The sequence below is a fragment of the Labrus bergylta genome, chromosome 5 (assembly GCF_963930695.1).
Source record: "Labrus bergylta chromosome 5, fLabBer1.1, whole genome shotgun sequence".
Taxonomy (NCBI): Eukaryota; Metazoa; Chordata; class Actinopteri; order Labriformes; family Labridae; genus Labrus; species Labrus bergylta.
The window spans coordinates 3220802-3239233 of NC_089199.1; the positions used below are offsets into that span (position 1 = coordinate 3220802).

Below are 18432 nucleotides of genomic sequence, written 5' to 3' on the forward strand. Positions count from 1 at the left end.
TATTTAGTTAATAGTTTTTATTCATTGTCGATTAGTTAACTGTGTTACATAATTTTTTTGGGTGAAATCCTCTCTTACATTTGAAATTATATCTATACAAATAATTTACTGTTTTCATTCTGTGTCATTTCCCCACCTGATGTCAAATCACACACTTATGTCCTACCTTTATGCAGCTTTACCTACCCTGATAAGAGACAAATGTTGAAAACAAATGTTGAACTGTTCAGTTTTTGCACTGTGTTTGCTGTTTCGTTCACATTTGTGTTACTCACCACCATAAGACCTGGTAGAACTACCTGGAAGAGTCATGGGTACGTAATGCCCCGCATTAGAGGTTGGGGTCTGAGGTGCTTCACCTTCCTTGGGTTTATGGAGCACATCTGAGCTCTCCCCAGGAGGCTTGGTGACCACCATGGATGTGAGTGGGGTCACAAAGCTGTATTTCAGCGACAGCTCCAAGGCCTCTTTCTTAGCGTTCTCCTTCTCAGGTCCAGATAACCGCAGTCTGTGGCACAAGTTGTGTATGTTTGAAATTAAGAAGAAGAAGAAAGATGCTGGGGATTTCCAGTCACCAGTATCGTTTTACCACCCAGAACACCCAACATATACTTCTTCTTTAACATTTTACAAACACTGTATTCCACTTCCACATCCAGTGAAATACGTTTTTCTACGTTTTGCTTTTGTATGCAAAGCTCTTGCATTTAAGCTGCTGAACAGTCAATTGCCCTGCAAGGTTTGAAATAGCCATAAGCCTGCAGGCTACTACATGCCTGGTAAATTCTGTAAGGGACAGTAAAGATATTTGCCACCAAATTAAAGTTGTCAATCGTGTATATTTACTTTTGTTTGGCTTCTATGGCTAAAGTGTAAGAACTATTTTTAAAATTACACTTTAAACTTTGGAAATGTAAATCTTCTTACCTGTCCTGTAAAAACAAAAGGCTTGACTGATTAGTAAACAGTCCCAAGGGCATAGGTAATGGTTGAATGAGTGACAGCTAATTAATAAAATCATGTTTCATTATGTAGAAAACAGAGTTTGCATTTAATTAATCAAATCAAAATATGAAGGGGGTTGTAGCCCTCCAAAAAAACAGTTGTTGAAAATAATGGATAAATATATATTTATTTCAAAAATAAATATATATTTTTAAAAGATGTTGGACATCACACTCACTCTTTCTCTAGAAGCTGTTTTACTGTGAGGTAGGCCCAAACCCTCTGGATGTTACTCTCAGACACATCGGCTGACTCCACTGTAACATTTGTTCCAGGAAACACCACCCTTCCATTTCTCTGTTATTGAACAAATACATTCAGATGTCATTTATTTTTAAATTTTACATAGCGCTAAGAAATTGAAAGCTCATGTGAGTGTGGATTTGTCCTTACCGAAACAGCCACAACTTGTGGAGTGAAGGTTCCGATGTCGTTGTCACTGATCTGACCTGCCACAACAATCTCAGAGCCATTATAATACTGGCTGAAGTTAGTCTGGGTTAGATTAATCCCACCCTCATAAACCATTGTCACATCTGTTAACAAAGGAGTTGCCACCTCTTCATAGAAACCCTGTTGACATACAGTTTGGTTTAATGTCTAGTTTTTCCACAGCAGAGTAAGAGCAGTTTTTCCATTGAAATGTAACAATTATTTATAGTGTGAGGGAAGTGATTTAAATTACCTTGAGTTGTAACTCAGCATCAGAGTCTTCATAAATCCGTTGAGCCACACCGTTGTTCTGCAGTGACATCTTTTCAAGGAACTCAAAATTGACATCAAAACCAAAACCGAGGCAGTAGAGAGGGAATTCACCTGCAATAGCCTTTCTTACATTTGACTGAATTACTTCCAGATTTGTCACCCCTGCAAACAGAAGATCAATATGAAGTTTGACGATTAAAACTGAACTCAATTTCCCTTCGACAGTAAAACCAACCACTAATCTGTGATGAGCTCATAATGGTGTCATCACAGAATGCAGTTGTTATTATGAACATCACACTGTAATAAACACAAGTCACACAAGTATGGGGTTTAACCAGCAGAAAGAAGATGTCAAGCCGTTGATTGTCAGCTTAAAAATGTAAGATAGTATTTTTAGTGCGCTCTTAACCAATGCATATATCTGACATGCATGTTTTTTTTCATTATAACCTGAGGTTGGGTCTCCATCTGTGAGCAGTATGAGAATAGATGCTGAGCCTTCTCTGAGATTTGCATTCAGCATTCGTGCTCCTTCTAAAACTGCTTGGTTAATGTCCGTGGCTGAAATAGAGCGACAACAAAAATGCTTCAACGCTAACATTCTGCTGTCAAATGTGACTGTCCCATAAAAAAGTATTTTCCCTACAAAAAAACCTCACCTCCTCTATCTCGAATCTGCTGTGCAAAGGTTTTGGCACTAGCCAGGTTTTCTTCCGTAGCCTGAGTAAGTTCTCGTTTCCAGTGAAAAATGGAGCCATCAAAAGTGATCAGACCAAAGCGGTCTTCTTCTGCCAGGTCATTCAAGATATGAATCAATGCAGTTCGGGTCTGGTTAAAAACAACATTCAAACATTACAGCTTTTGTTCATCTCAGAAGACTTTTAATGTTTATTTGTGTTGTTTGATCTTCAATCATAGTCAGTATATTAAATGCCACAGGCTGAAAATTAAAAAATGCCTCAAAGTTCTTGTGGCAATTTGTCACAAAATCACACTCTCATAAACTGTACCTGTTGTATTTTTCTGCCATGCATTGAACCACTTTGATCAATAACGAAGGCCACATTTTTTGGTATTCGGGCAAGATTAGATGGAGCAAAGTGATGAACGAAGTACCCTGATGACTTCTAAAGAAGAGTAAGATGAAATTCTGGCTGGTTAGAAAAGATTGTTGGTAAGGCAAAGGCAAAACTGCCATGTAGCTGTTACCTATGAGATGCTGCTAACATTTTTATTAAAAGTCAAAATTCTTCAAAAAAAAGATAGGACTCTTGCTGTACCTTGATGTCTCCAAATGAGGTGTCCCTGTTGACGTCATAAACAATAACCAGATCTCCATTCATACCTTGCTCTCCACAGCGGTCACACGTCTTTTGTTGGTCCTCAGTTGGGTAGAAATACACCCATGCCTGGTAACAGGAAAATTTTGATTTATACACCCTTGACAGGCTGAGAAATAGGCCAGAATAAATGTCAAATACCATCAGAAAACCATTGGGGGCAATGGGTTGAACAAAGATCAGACTACTACCTGTGTGTCTGAATGTGTTTTGGTGATGGCATTAGCCATGGCATTGGTGCTTAGTCCACCTTTAACCTCCATGATATTGATTCTAGCTTTCTCATGTATGTACACATCAACCTGATTTAAAGAAATAAATGACATAGTTATGGAGATGTTATCACTCAAGTATTGTTTTCCTGGTTCATCCATGAATAAAATACCAACAGAATGTTCAAACCTTAAAGTCTTTTACAGGCTGCATTGGTCGGGCGTGGATTTGCAGCTCGTACTTGCCCAGTTTGCGTTTCAGTAGTTCCTCATATGTAAGTTCAAAAGTGACCTTTTTGTGGGCTGCTACATTCACAGAGGTCTTGAATTCTTCGAGAGTCCTCCCTACAGAACTTTTACAGGGAGGATTATCGTGGCATTAAAGTAGTGGGTCCCTTAAATTAAAACAGTTCGTACATCTGACCCTTCATCAGGAGTAAAGCCCATGGAAGCAATTACAATTATTTTATTTTATTCTTCTTGGATTGTTTAACTTGAAGGATTTTAACATCAAATTACACATCTAAGAAAAGTCAGAAAAATTACATTTTTTATACTTTCAAGAATATTTTTCACTTCGTTCCTCTCTAATCAAAAGGACACACAAGATCTTATAGGATATATAATCTAGAAATCATTTACAGAAGACCTGGCAATATACTGTATCAGTCTATTGATCCATGTACCTGACAATCCCAGCGCTCTGGCCTTGTGACACAGCATCAGTGTACTGCTGCTTAGCCGCCTCCTTAGATTTCACAACCCCATCGTATGCCTGGCCATCTATAAACCTGAAGACCGAGGACAAGCTTATTTTGGTATAAATATTAATAATGACCCATGATTTATTTCATGATTAAATGTTTACATTTATTGTCAATGAATTAGTCATTATGTACACACATTCTGAATTTACTGATAAAGGCATTCTTGGGAATCCGGACTTGAAATTCTATTTCCTTTGACTCGTCCATTCGATTGGCCACACGGCTTGTGATGACTGTGGTTGCATAACAACTGCTCACTGTTGAGTTGATGTGAAAGCTGTAGATGTCCCAGTCATCCTGAGCAAATACAGGAGGCCCATTTCACAATCAAGTAATTGGCTTGTTTAATCTCTCTGGCCGAGGACCAACTAACCAAAGATCAGATGATGATGTTAAGCAAAGGCAGATGGCATTAGTAAAATGTTATTGGTTTAAATGCTGAAACACCCAGTTATTTTTTTCCATCTAGTAGATTCACATGGCACACTTCCTTTATCCGTTAGGTCTTACTTAATGATTAACATCATGGGGCCATTTTTATGTCCTTAAAAAGGGGGATTAGACCCCATAATGTGACTGTGTAAACATATTCACACACACGCACACACACACAAACAAACAGAAACACATTTTTGTAACTTATCGGAACTTTTAAATGTCAACTTTCAACAATTCCTTTTAGCATAGTTGCCAAACCTTACTAAATGTCAAGTCAGAAACACACAAACATGAAGCAACACTCAAGTTATTGAGCCTTTAGGCATTTATCAGGACAAAGTTTAGTGTGGTGTAACCAAGGGGCAACCTCCGGTCTCGAAAAATGAAGCCTATGCGGAAGTACAAAAAACTGCAGTTCCTCGAGGTTCCGCTTGAGGCTGGCTGCAGAAGCGCCGGAAGTGCCATAAGCCCACAGCCAAAAAAGCCCGTTTTTACCACAGGAATCAACATGTTTACAGCCTGGTTCAAAAAACGAGATATATCTGATACGTTGACGGCCCCTTCTCCTCACACTGTGGGGGGGGGGGTGAATTTTTTTATAACTCATCGGATTTTATTCTATTAAGGAAAACGACTATGCCCATATTTGGTTGTGTCAGATTTGATTGACAGCTCTGCGCGCTGCAGCTGTCTGTCAGGTCAGCAGGTCAGGAGGCTAACTGCTTGATCCGTCTGATTTCTCCTCTTTCTTACTTCGTTTGGAGAGTTTTTTAACACATATCTGACAACATACATGGCTTGCTGTGCGGTTAACAGACCATCCAACAAGTTGATGCTTCAGTTTTCTTCGGTAAGTGATATAGTAGTGTTATATTTACTGCTTACTCATGTGTTTATATTTACGGACCTAGCTTGTTTAGCATTAGCTTGTAAACCAGTCGGCTAACTGTGTAGCTCATTATTTACATTATTTACATTATTTACAATGGTTTAGAAATGTTTGTTGTTAAGATGTTGTTGTTGAAAATAATGAGTTTGTGTGATGTTAGAAGCTAAAGGTTCACCTCGGTGGTTATCTGATGTTATGATGAATGTTATACTCCACGTAAATGTGGACATTAAAAAACAAACTTTGTGTAGTAATTATCCGTCAGTAACATAAACTGAACTGAACCTAATGTGCTGTCTTAAGATTTGAGCAAACTGTTAACAACTTTAAAAAACTTCACTTTGTAAGAGCATCTGTAACCATTAAGAACTATATTAATAACCATATTAATTTTCACTGAACTCATACACAGAATATAGCTGTAGAAATATAAAATATAAATAACATGTGGAATGAAAATAAGATTTAAAGCACATAGATATAAAGTATAAGAAATAGTTTGAAGAATACAGCCATGTACTGAGCTCATGTTAATAATAAATGAGTTACTGTATGTTCTGTACTAAAGCACAGAGAGTTGGGACCTGTTAATGATTTAAATAATTCAGGTTGTATTTGTTTCATGTTAAGATGAAGTACTATCCACAATAAACTGCTTAATTTTTCCTCACAAAATCTGAGACAATTTAATGTGGAATATCATTGTGTGAGTGAGAGATGATGATTACAATAATGTTTATCTTCTTAACTTTGAATAGATGTTGATTACCTGAATACTGTACCTTTGTTGTCTGGGTAGTACACTGTTGAATTTATAAATGTGTTCTTACACACAGATGAATACAGAAAAATAGATGAGAACAAACAAAATGATTTAATGAATAACTGATATTTTCTCTCTTTCTTTGTCATCCTGAAGACCCCTCACTAAAAGTCCATGTTCTCCTGGATCCATGTCACATGCTCGAGCTTCTTCTGAATGACTTTTCAACAGTCGAAGTTCTGCTGAGAGAAGATGGCCAGCAGATAAGACAGCAGTACATGAAGGAGCTCCACAGGCTTCAGGAGGAAGAGGAGGGTTTGCACCTTGGAAGACTGTATTCATGCTGTTCAAATAAAACTAGATCTCCTCCAAACAACTTGCAATCAAACTATTTTCTTCCCATTTTAAAACCCTTTGTCCAGTTTAGATGGGAGAAGTTGATATTATGTAATATTGATCAGGGAAGACTACATTTCTAAATCATTTTTAACTGTGTTTTTATTCACCAGTTATTGATCTTATTTACTCTCCACGTATCTTGATTTAAGAATGGGGCTGTGTTTAAGGGCAAATTTTTGCAATGACTCTGTTCCATCCCACTTTCAGAAATGAACTACATTAGTATTTATCAAAAGAGTAAGAAGTTGTGTAAAAGTAGACTTCCTTCCCTAAGCTATTGAGTTGAGCATTAATCTGAAATGTATACTCATAAGTAGACATAAAAGAGTGCATTTATATAGAAATATTTATTTAATCTGATAAACAACATTAAAAAAAGTCTGTTTTTACAGCAGAGATGAACATGTTTACAGCTTGGTACAAAACAAACAAATAGGTGTGATTAGCTCATGTCTCGATGGACACACACTGTACAGGGGGGGGGGGGGTGAATGTTTTGATGAAGGATAAGAGTTATTCACAATAAGGCGTGTAGCTGACCAGCTTGACAGGTGGGCGCGGTGTAACGGTTTGTCAAAAGGCTTAAAACCCGCCTCAGCTCCAGCTCTCAGCCTGTGGGTGACATCACTCAGGCCATCCGGGGGAGACCTCCCTCACAGCGAGCTGTTGAAGAGAAGCAACTGAAGTCCACCTCAGAAGAACCAACAAATGCAGATGTTGTTGAGGCTCAGGTTTCTTCCTCTGTCTCTGCAGCTCTCTGGGCACCTCGACGGACAAGTCACCAATAATCCACACTGTGTCGATAGGAGAAATACAAAGATGTTCAATTAATGCCTCAGACAAGACAAACTGTACAGTTAACTACATGTGACAGCTCAGGCTGTTTTTTTGTTATGAGCCACATCTGAAGGAATAATATTGAACAAGGTAGCTGCAACTCATAATAATAGATGCCAGTCTTAAATACTATTTTTTCTAATACTTAAAGTTTTTGGTGTGAAGCTGACACTGTCCACAGACTCCATGACTTCACAGGTTCTATAGAAAACAAATGTCTTATAATAAATACTAAATCATTATTTTTCAGTTGTCATGTTCACCTCATCGCTGTTGACATCAGTAAATATAAAACACAGACATTCCTCTTTTTGTCAGAACAGTAACATGAACTGTATGCTTTGTAATATTGATTTCTTCTGGATGTCTCATATTTATTTACAGTTTATGGATAAAACTTTGTTAATGTATTTCTCTGCTAACACTGACAAAGTCTAACTTCTCTAACAAATAACTCATAAACATAATTGTATATTTAAAAAAGTGTAGTTTTAAGACTTTAATTAAATATTTGTGTTGAATATAATTAGTTTTAACTGTGTTGTATAAAAGTTAAATGTTAACTTACTGTTTGTAGAGTTTTCTCAGGATGAGCAGGAATAGAGGATGATAGCAGCCTAGCTGTTAGCTATGTTGTCAAGTGGACTGCTAACGTCGAGCTGAATGGGCGGAGTTAAGTCCCGCCGGTCCCGCCTTACTGCTGTCGCTAGGTTGATCCGAAGTTAGGTTGAGACTGCAAATCCAATATGGATGCGGCCGTCGATTGGACTCATTTTCTGCCTATGTCACAGACGGGTCAGGGTTCGTCCAGTAATATTTACAGTCTATGGGTGTAACATACAGAAAAATAAGAACACCAAAGCCTCTGAAATGTATTAATTCATTGGTTGGATTGAATTGTTTAGTTTCTATGCAGCTCTTTTACACTATAGGTAATATAAGTGTCTTACCTTGTTTGGTAGTGTGGTTACCAAAGCCAGCAGCAGCCCAAAGAGGCTTACTTGCACCACAGCTCTTGCCATGATGGGGCTTACAAGAGTGTAAGTAAGACAGCTGAAATGGCCTTTTAAACTCTGACTGACAAGGACAGCATGTGTAAATATTTGTGTCAAGCTCTTTTTTCTCTCTCTCACTGGTACACACACCCACCCACAGAAACACACTCCCGCCCACGTGAACACATCGCATACTGCCGGGAATCACACACATAACTAACCAAAATTAAAAAGTTCAGTTAAATAAATAAATGAATTCAATGCCATGGTGTCAAGCAAAAAAAAAAGTTACTGCTACCTAATGCCAAAGCATGAGACGCTACCAAGGCCAGTCAGTCTGAAAGGTTTCCACTCCGAACAGCCACGTCAGGCTGACAGACAAGGAAAAATTAAAACTGACACTTTTGGGGAGAAATGCTGGATTCAGCTGCACCTCTTAGGGTGGAGGGTGACTTCACCGCATCCATGAGCTTCTGCAAAAACTGCAGAATCTCTGGGGCTGAGCATGCCAGAGGATCTACCTGATGCAACATGTCATAAAGACCCTCCATCTGTGACCATAGAGCGCCCTCGTTGATGGAGCCACGAGAACAAGCCTCATTTCCTCCATTCTCTCTCTCTGCAGGAGAGGTGGAAGGAGCATGAAAGGGGGGAAAGCCTAAAGTAGGGCCTTTAGCCATGGGTGAGCAATGGCGTCCACTCCCAAAGGAGGACTGTCTTTCCCTAGCGAGAAGAACAGGGGACAGTGGGTAGATTCCTGCGATACAAACAGATTGACTGCGGCTCGTCCAAAGTGCTGCCAGATACCTGCAACAAACTGAACAATCAACACATGCACACATAATGCACACATCTGACACTCAAATATTTGAGAATTTCATGTAAGTTTCTCCACATAGAGATACTTGAGACAGTTTCATTCCACCATCTAAAGAGATTTGAGGTTTTTAGCTGCTTCATAAAGGGAATGTTTCCTCGTAAGACAAAATATACACCATGCCTTCTCTTCCCTTTTTTCAAGAACTTGATGATGCCATTGTGAAAGCTGCTGCGGCTGCATATCACTGACTAATGCAAAATTGGGATCTGTCCTATGAGTCAACACTGAAAGCTTCTTTCTTTTTCCTTACATCAGAAAATGCAGGGGAATGTTTTACAACTTTTTAGAGTCCTTTCCAAAAATATACTTTTTACTTTTATATTTTATTTTAACTTAAACATTGTGGTACATATAATAAAAATAATTCCATGTAAAGTTTTAAACGTTCAATAATGATCAAGACTCTGGTTCAAGGTAAGGTTTGGAAGAGGCGGAAAAAAGTCTGACATATACATAAAGCCTGTAAAGTGGATGAGAATTTCATTTTTGTACACAGCATTTATTGCTTATGTGGTTTTTTTTTTGTTCAAATTTTTGTCCAGCCTTTTTTCAAAATACACATCCTTCATTTTCAACCTTTAGGTTAGCTTTTCTGTCACAAGGTCATCATCTAAAATCCTTTTCACACATACAGAAATCTCCTGAAAAACTCCGGAGATTTGGCTACCCGGAGATTTAGGCTATGTGTGAACGCAAACAGCCGAACTTTTTGCACGGTCTTTACCCGGAGTTTATCCGGCCAGACCCCTAGTATTTTTTCTGCAGAAAATCCGAGTGAGCTGATGTCTGAACGCGGCCGAATATACTCCGGAGATTTCAACTCGAGCCAATAGAAAGAGAATGACGTTTATATACAGTGACCGTTTATATACAGTGACAGTGACTGTATATATATAGTGTCTGAACGCGACCACTGTGATCTACGTAATTAAACAGCTGCATTCTGTTTTCTGTTCGTCAGTATGTTGTTCTCCTCTCTTTTGTGGATGTTGTCATTCCATTGAACTACACATAGCATTGATTAGAGGTAAATATTCTCATTATAACGTTGTGTAGCGGACTCTGTTGCTACGGCCTCTACTTCCGCGTTGTTTATTTACGTCACGTCTTACCTCAGGAAATCCCCCCGCCCCCTCCCCTCTGACAGGGATAGTCTCCCCTCTGACAGGGATAGTCTCCCCCCCTCCCCTCTGACAGGGATAGTCCCCCCCCCCTCTGACAGGGAAAGTCCCGCGCTGTGAGGAGCATATGTGAACGGCTAGGTCGGGAGAATCTCTGGAGAAGTCCTCCTGTAAATATCTAGATATTATCCAGAGTGCATATGTGAAAACGGTTTATGATGTACCGTCATTGTTTTGTGGTTTGGATCATCAGTCTTAAGCCAGTTCTTATATTTGGTCTCCTTTCCAGCTGCGAGGAGAATCTTTACCAAGTATTCTCCTGAATGCACAGTTTTTTCCAATAATCCCAGGTATAAAAGGAGACACAATGGCTTTCATTACCAAACACTTTGTTGAGAACAGAATGTATACTCGCACATCCAGATTTAATCCTAGTAGTTTCAGAAAATGTGTACGTTTTTTTTTTCTGTGTGGTTGCATAATCTCCAGAATATATTATGAACATTCATCTGTTTAACTTTATTTTAAGTGTGATGAAATACCTCATTTGATTCTTCCACATTAATTCTCTCCATCTCAGTGATTATGTCGTAGTTTTAATTGTTTTCCAAATATCAAACCACATCTTCTTTGGGGACATCCTCATTCAGCTCGCTTTCCCATTCAGCCTAGACTCATTGTTGAATCATTTCTAGATTCCTTTATATTCGTAAGAGCTATTCCCCCTTTGTCTTTAGTTAGCTGAAATGTGGCGGTCTTTAACTTTTTAATAAAAATCTTGATAAGCTTATCCCATTTGATAAATTGAGCTTGTTGTATGTTGACGGTAGAGATATGTAGCGTAATTAAATTACTAAGATGTTATATCTTTATTTAACCTCGTATTTAAGAAGGGGCACCACTTCCTGTTAAAGGAAGAAAATAACTTTAATAGTTTAAGTTAATTAATTAATCAGTCAGTTTCATATCTTAAAAGAAGTAAGTTCTGGAAATGTTAAACAAGAAAACACACAGACAAAGTCCTGAATATTATGTGTAAAATTTAATATAAAAGGGGTAAACAATAATGTATAGATGAAACAGATAAAGAATATGATTATTATGATCAGGATAATGCAATTATAATGTATGGTGACATTGTGTATTTAGTAATGAGATTAATGAGATCTTACTGTGAGATGTGTTCAATTGAACTCCGCCGGCTGGTCCCGCGTTTCAGTCTCTGGAAGGCAGTTCTTTTCAGGCCCAGAGAGGTCCACGGGCCAGATTAGATGCTCTTGACACCTTGGTCGGAGTATTCAGCTGGGATGGAGATCGTACGTCGGTTCAGCCGTCGTCTCAGAAGCTCCAAGAGGATCCAACAGGAAAAAATATTAAAGAGTCTTTTGATACGTTGATTTCCAATTCAGATTAACCGGATGGCCATCTTGATGAATCCAAATTAAGGAATTGGCGTTCAAAATTGAAGATCAAAGACTTTGGAGAAGAAAGTTTAAAAACCTTGCTTGAGCCAGAAAGAATTGATGTTCCAAAAATTGTGCGTGAAAAATGAAGTTCGGCAGAGACTCGTCTCTACGGCACAAACTTAAAAGAAGTGATTCGGACCGAAGAGAAGCGAGCAAGAGCTGAAGCTCTAAACTTCAAGAAACCAAAACTAAAAAGAACTAAAGATCTGAGCTCAGTGTGAACTCTTATCACCTGGATGGGAGGAGGGGGGTCTGCAGGCAAAGAGGGGTGCTGCCCACGAGTGACTCTGACCGGAGGATTTGTTTAAACTAAACCGAGTTTACTCAATAAGATTAAGAATAAGAATCTAAACATATATATGTCACCATACATTCATTTCGATATTATTTCTATCAGATCCACGTTGATGTAGGTTCACGTCATATATTTAGACAAACATTTCTATCGGCTTCATGTTGAGATGAAAATCACACCATCTGGGAACATCCTCAGTCAATCCCAGCCTGTAGGTGAACAAAACCATGTTATACAGTCAACATTCTTAATAAGGCATATTAATAAAGTAGGAAAAGACACTGCTGTCTTTAAATAACACCTTCTATAGCTAATATCAAAGAGTATGCTTTATAACACGTCTAAAGGTATAATTATGAAGGTTACATATTTATGGATATTCTAACACTTGATGGCAATAGCGCGCCACGTCAAATTCCTATTAAACATAATATAACTCTTATTGCCGTTCTGAAGATCAGATGTAATGTTTTTAATAAAATTCTAGCTTTTTTGTTTTTCCAGTAAAATTGTGATGATAATGAGTCTATTGTTTTAAACCATTTGTCAGTGGGAGTGATGGGGAGCATTGAGAATAAATCATTAATCTGTGGTAGGGTTTTCATTTTACCTGTGGCGATTCGTCCAATGAGAGTGAGTGGTAGTTTGGTCCAGCTGTTATACTATTTTCAACTAACACATCGCCACTGAGGGAAGATAAATTGGCTATAGTAGCCAAGTAATGGTGAATGGAAGGTCATGATTGGTCCAATGTCGTGTCTTCCTAAAGGTCAAAATGAATAAACTAGTGCAGAGCTAAAACCGATGTTTTAAATCAAATTATGGATCTTTTTGGATGTTTTGTGTTTGGATTAAATCTTTTACTGGATTTGGATCATAAGGATGCTTGCTGATGCAAGACTGGAAGAGCACAGCAGACCTAGACAGCGAAATGAATCAGAAAGGCTTGTTTGTTTGTCGGTGGTCTGACAGATGCGTAGATTGTGGCTGCTGTGTTGGTTGGATCTTGAAGTTGTTTACACGGTCAGAAGTATGGCATGAATGATATACACAGAACAACAGTTGTTTAAATTACTTTAACATTTAGAAAACATAGTCTGCTGGCAGGTAATACATGAAAAATGTTTCTGTTCATCTAAGATCTTCACCACAGACAAGTTTGTGTAATTTTGAGTTTTTTTTCATCACAGCTTCTTAACATTGCAAAAAGCCAATGTTTTTGTTGTTATGTGCGTTTAACCTACCTGCATGACAATTGATGGGCATATGCACCGTGTTGAGACAAACTGAAGTCTACTCTGACTATGTGCAAAAACCTAAAGGAAGTCCACCATTTTAATTGAATTTCAAAATATGGAAATTTACAGGCTTCACACTTAAACCAACTCGTCATAGGTGTTTCATCTGATGAACTCAGAAATTGGTCGGGTTGTTGACAAGTCAAAGATTAAAATGTATCTAAATATTATGTAGCCGTCAAAGGGTGTGTTAAATTGTTCACCGTAAAACAGGAAGTTGTTTTTTGACTGGCTAAACATACTGGTACAGTCACAAAACTTAATAGAACTGAGACAAACATGATGGAGTGGGATGGCTCTGTATTAAAGTCGGCTTGTCGGGTGATTTAAGGTGTGATGAGTGGCTGAGTGAAGATGCTGCTGCAAGATTCTTGCTAAAGCAGAGATAGTGTTGTTTCTTCTGCTGTTTGTCCCTACTACAGCGCACCTTGTTTTACTCAACATTACCCGACACACAGTGAGCACGCCAGCTTCCTTTCATAGTTTCAGCTTTTTGTAGCAATTTTTTTTAAAAAGACGACAGACAAGTTACAAAATAGTACAAAGACAGTTAATAATCACATAATTAACATTGATGTGCCGCTGTTAAACGTCAACTTAGTTGAGGAGTTAAAAACAAACCATGATTGTCCTCTTGCTGTAAATAATGATGATGATGCTGGACATAACAACTAGGGATGGGACAGATCCAATTTAATATCGTTATCGGGTATATTGACATGATTAACAAATGGGTTATTGGACTGACAGCGTCAAAATCAATTATTGCACTTCAGTTTTAAAATATTTGATTTGAAAACCTCACACGTGTTGCCACTGCCTGTTTGTATGTGAACTCAGCACAAAGTTCAAATACATTTCTTTGGATTGATTTACATTTTTGTGAATCTTCATTTATTTATTTTCTTGCTCTTTAAATAAGAAATTCAATGCTGGGTGTACTAAAGCTTTGTGTAGCCTTACATGTAATACTTACAACTATAACACTATGAATTATGATTTAAAAAAATATCAATATCTGTGTCGTTACTTTTTCTCTTTCTCTTCTTTAAATGTTTTAGCCTTTAAATGTATCCCTTCCTGTATTCATTTTACTGCTCTTAGTCTTTTTAAATTCCTACTTCTTTTATTGTTTAACTCTTTAGCTCTCTGTTGCTTTATTCATTTAACCAATGTCCTGTTTATCCTTTCTTTTTATCTTCATTCTGTGTTTACAGCCTGTGATGTGATGTCGTACCACTCTCCCTCAATTTTAATTTTGTTCTCTCCTGGTTGATTTTAAACTAATCACTGTGTTGAACTGCCTCTCCATACCTGCCTGTTGAATCTGTCTTATTCCTGTTATTTGCATTTTTACAATTTTGCCCTCTCTGTTGATCTTTGTTCTGTTGTTGTGTTGCTGTATTTGCTCTGTCTGTCACAGCACTTTGTAAACATTTGTTTTTAAAGATGCTATATAAATAAAGCTATTATTACTATTATTATTATTATTATTATATGTATCTGAATCGGATTGGAACTGAATTTTTTTGTATCCATGCATCTCTAATAAGAACCCCATACAAAGACCTAAAACATTATCAGTATATATTGCATCTTTATGTTGAAAAGAGACAAATGAGTAGGTTTTTTTTTCTTTATTGATATTGAAAACATCACTTTTGTCTGAATAATTAAGTTATGGTAAAAAAAAAAATATGATAGCTTTGCATCTCACATTTTTGATAAATATGAATACTTACAGATTTCTCTTATATTAGATATAAATATTGTATCAAATAACAGTCCACATGTAACAAACATTAAGTTAATTTAAGTAAAAAAATAGAGAAATGCATAATGAAACAGAGGTTAAGAAACATTTCTAACCTTCACCCAGCAACAAGTATTGTCAGGTCTAGAATAACATTTACTGTACAACAGTAAGAGTGGTGCAGACACTTCGGGGACTGCTGTGGTTCTTCTTCCTCCTGATCATGCGTGTGTTTTCTGGGCCTCCAGCCACTCCAGCACAGTGTCCAGTTCTCCCATAGCCTTCTGGGCCGCCGAGTCAATCACCAGCTGCTCCGAGAAAGGAAGAAAGAACAGGTGATTTAATAATGCGCAACAGAGTCCTGTAACCTTTAGTGGTCAATTTAAGCTACATTTGAAGTGATAAGTCACATTTAAAGCCCATTCAGTTATTTGCTTTGTTTGCACCTCTCAGGATACTCAGCAAAAACATATCATTTGATTTATCTATAACCTCCAAAGAACCATTTCTTACTAATGAAGTTACGAGGGATTGTGCTTTTAGAAAACAAGGAGTGAAGCCTGATTTTATTTAATATAATACAATTTTCCAAATAGAACTGTGTGAATTGTAAACCAAATGTAGTGGAAGCTGAACACAATGTAGAGATATTAATGATTTTAAGGAGCTGCTTTGATAATGAGACATACCTTATCAAACTCAGCATGCAGGGAGTCGATGGTTTTCTGTGTCTCTTCTGCACATTGGCAGTGCTGAACGAATGAGAAAAAAAACAATATTATATAGTTGTTCTTTTGCTGGTTTTTAATTGAAGCACAACCAAGTCTCAAATGTTTTGATCTAACTTACACATTTATGTATGTCTCTTCTGATGCTGACAAAAGCGTTGGCCAAAGCGCTGGTGGAGCGTTGCTGTGTTGGCTGAGACGAGACGTAGTTGCTGAACACTCTCTCAACGTAGAAACGCAGCACAAGACGCAGGAAACAACATGTCTGTCCCTCCTGAAGAGAAAGACAAATAGAGGTCACTCACTGATATTATAAGCTTATACTCGTGATAACACCTTTAGCCATCCATGGAATAGGACTGAGAAATATTGAAATTTAAATTAGAAAAAAAAGAGAAAGGAACCAACACTACATGGTATAAAACAAACACTCTGGACTCACCTGAACATCCTTTATTAATTTTTTATCCAGGAGTTTCACTCCAATGTCACTGTTTTCTTCTATCTGAAAGGCAAAGTCCAAAAGAAAAAAGTCTATCCCAAGTTTTCGGCACGTTTCAATTCACTGAAAACTTTTATAAACAATGTTCACTGTCTTCAGTTTCGGTGTTTATCTACTCCTACGTGTAAAATGTGACAGGTACATTTGTTGATTCCTCTGATTAAATTAAGATTGTGCCAAAGTTCAACTTACCGCATTTGTTCTTATTGCAGAGTAATATTTGCGTAGTTCATGTGTGTGAACACTGACAGAGCAGCTGTCCAGATGCAGAGTGCCACTCTCCACATATCCACTCATCCAGCCGAGGAGGACAAGCAGGCAGAGAGAGCAGCCCAGAAGCATCTTCATCACTGTGGTCGTCTGGTGAAAAAGCTAACAGACACAAAGTTCAAAGTTAAAGAGAATCAACGTTCACCAATTAGGATATTTGTAATCATGAATCATGGTTTTAATATATATTGCTTATCATTATAAAGTCTATAAGATAAGAGCAGCATCACCTGTGTGTACACTCACCTGTGTTTGTATAAACCTGAGGAAGAGTCCTTGGAAAGATGTGCTTCTGTGTCTCCATGCTCTCTCCTCTTATAGTGGACTGTAGGGGATTTTACCAGGTAAGGCACAACACAACAACACACAAACACACACGCACACACGCACACACACACACACACACACACACACACACACACGCACACGTGTTCATGCAATCAATTTGATTTACAGGAGGAGGAAGTGTTTGAAAATAAAGGAAATTCTAGCAGATATTCCAACACCTGATTGATTTCCTTTTCTGTGATGACTGATGTGCTCACTGTAGAGCAACACCTCAGTCAGTGATGTAAGGGATAATTAACAAATGAGTCATTCATGCGTGTAGTAGTGTGTCGTCATTCCTCTGCAGCGTTGAATTATTCTTCCTCGTTATGAAGAGGTAATTGCATCATTGAGTAATGATATTTAAATGTGTTGATCATAACTACTAAAGTCATCTACAGCATAGTTGAGCTTTACACAAATACAGTAACACCAAGTGTTTCTGTTCTCTTAGACCTCGGACTTAAACCTGTGTCTGCTCCAGCAGGTTTATTACATTTTCATTTACAATATATGCTCCAATTAAATCCTCATATTCATTTTGCTTGAGAAACTCTCTCTTGCCTTGAGATATTGCTATAAGCTGTCAGTCAAGTCCTGATGGGAACACCTACCCGACCTGTTCGGCTGCTTGTCTAGCGAAGGTTGACTATAATGATTGCTGAAAAATTTCTTACAGTGGAAAGAATAAACAGGGAAGTCCGAGGAAAACTGGTATGACCTGTGTTCATGGAAGTGCCAACAACGTTTAAACAAGTGTGAACAGGGAAGTGCAGCATTTCCAAATTTTGCTTGATAAAAATAGCTTTTTTGCGGTTCCTATAGCTCAGGTGTTTAATGCCTGTTTTGAAACACTAGAGGTCGTTACAAAACTTTGTGAGCAAGTGTTTGGCTTTGTGTAGCAGTCTCAACAGCTAAAATAGTACATGTTAGTCAAAATCATTAATCTTTATATTATTCTCTGTTTCTTTACTTTGCTTCAAACCTACTGTATGTTACATAGTTTCTGAGATGGAGCACAATTGGCTTTTACATGTCATTTAAATATTTACTGTGCAGAAGAAATGAGAGCTGAATACACTTGACGCACTGCAATATAAGAAAACATCAAGGCTACAATTAAACAAGACACAAGTAAATAAGTAAAGCTATTTAAATTCAGCTGATCAAAAATTCCACCAAACTACCAAATTCCACTGTAATACTGCTGTATGTCCTTAGTAAAACCCAATATTCAAACACATTTTAATGCATTTGAGCTCCAAGTGGCTCGATTGACACTGGCAGTGTTTCAAGGGGTAACTGTAACGATGAAAAACACGAGCAGGCCAGGCTGTTGCCGTAGTTTCAGACTTATTGCTGGAGTCAGATATCTGTCAGCTTTATTGGAAATTGAGCTACAGTGTAAGTTTTCTCGAGTTATTTTAACATTATGTTCC

General features: G+C 37.8%; 2 protein-coding genes across 2 annotated transcripts; both read right to left on the reverse strand.

The window, feature by feature from the left end:
* Positions 1 to 267: 267 nt before the first annotated feature.
* Positions 268 to 8386, reverse strand: LOC109984226 (inter-alpha-trypsin inhibitor heavy chain H3-like). The gene is made up of 13 exons (XM_020634289.2): positions 8309 to 8386; positions 4169 to 4329; positions 3952 to 4056; positions 3456 to 3618; positions 3245 to 3355; positions 2994 to 3122; positions 2724 to 2840; positions 2373 to 2541; positions 2164 to 2274; positions 1691 to 1872; positions 1399 to 1578; positions 1184 to 1302; positions 268 to 508 (listed from the first exon to the last, which is right to left on the reverse strand). Exons 1-13 carry the CDS (start codon positions 8378 to 8380, stop codon positions 268 to 270), a joined length of 1860 nt encoding a protein of 619 aa, XP_020489945.2. The 5' UTR covers positions 8381 to 8386.
* Positions 8387 to 15081: 6695 nt separating this feature from the next.
* il19l (interleukin 19 like) lies at positions 15082 to 17635 on the reverse strand. Its single transcript, XM_065955513.1, has 6 exons — positions 16913 to 17635; positions 16589 to 16768; positions 16337 to 16399; positions 16016 to 16168; positions 15856 to 15918; positions 15082 to 15474 (listed from the first exon to the last, which is right to left on the reverse strand). Exons 2-6 carry the CDS (start codon positions 16742 to 16744, stop codon positions 15388 to 15390), a joined length of 522 nt encoding a protein of 173 aa, XP_065811585.1. The 5' UTR covers positions 16745 to 16768; positions 16913 to 17635; the 3' UTR covers positions 15082 to 15387.
* Positions 17636 to 18432: the final 797 nt, after the last annotated feature.

Bases quoted from the DNA above. Each gene is read 5' to 3' on its own strand.
- LOC109984226 (XM_020634289.2), bottom strand. From the start codon at position 8,380: ATGGCAAGAGCTGTGGTGCAAGTAAGCCTCTTTGGGCTGCTGCTGGCT. The intron at 3,356-3,455 runs GTTTGAACATTC...TCTTTAAATCAG, and splicing joins AGCCTGTAAAAGACTTTAAG to GTTGATGTGTACATACATGA. The intron at 1,579-1,690 runs GTAATTTAAATC...GTATGTCAACAG, and splicing joins ATGCTGAGTTACAACTCAAG to GGTTTCTATGAAGAGGTGGC.
- il19l (XM_065955513.1), bottom strand. From the start codon at position 16,744: ATGAAGATGCTTCTGGGCTGCTCTCTCTGCCTGCTTGTCCTCCTCGGC. The intron at 16,169-16,336 runs GTGAGTCCAGAG...CTTTCTCTTCAG, and splicing joins AATTAATAAAGGATGTTCAG to GAGGGACAGACATGTTGTTT. The intron at 15,919-16,015 runs GTAAGTTAGATC...TCATTCGTTCAG, and splicing joins GAAGAGACATACATAAATGT to CACTGCCAATGTGCAGAAGA.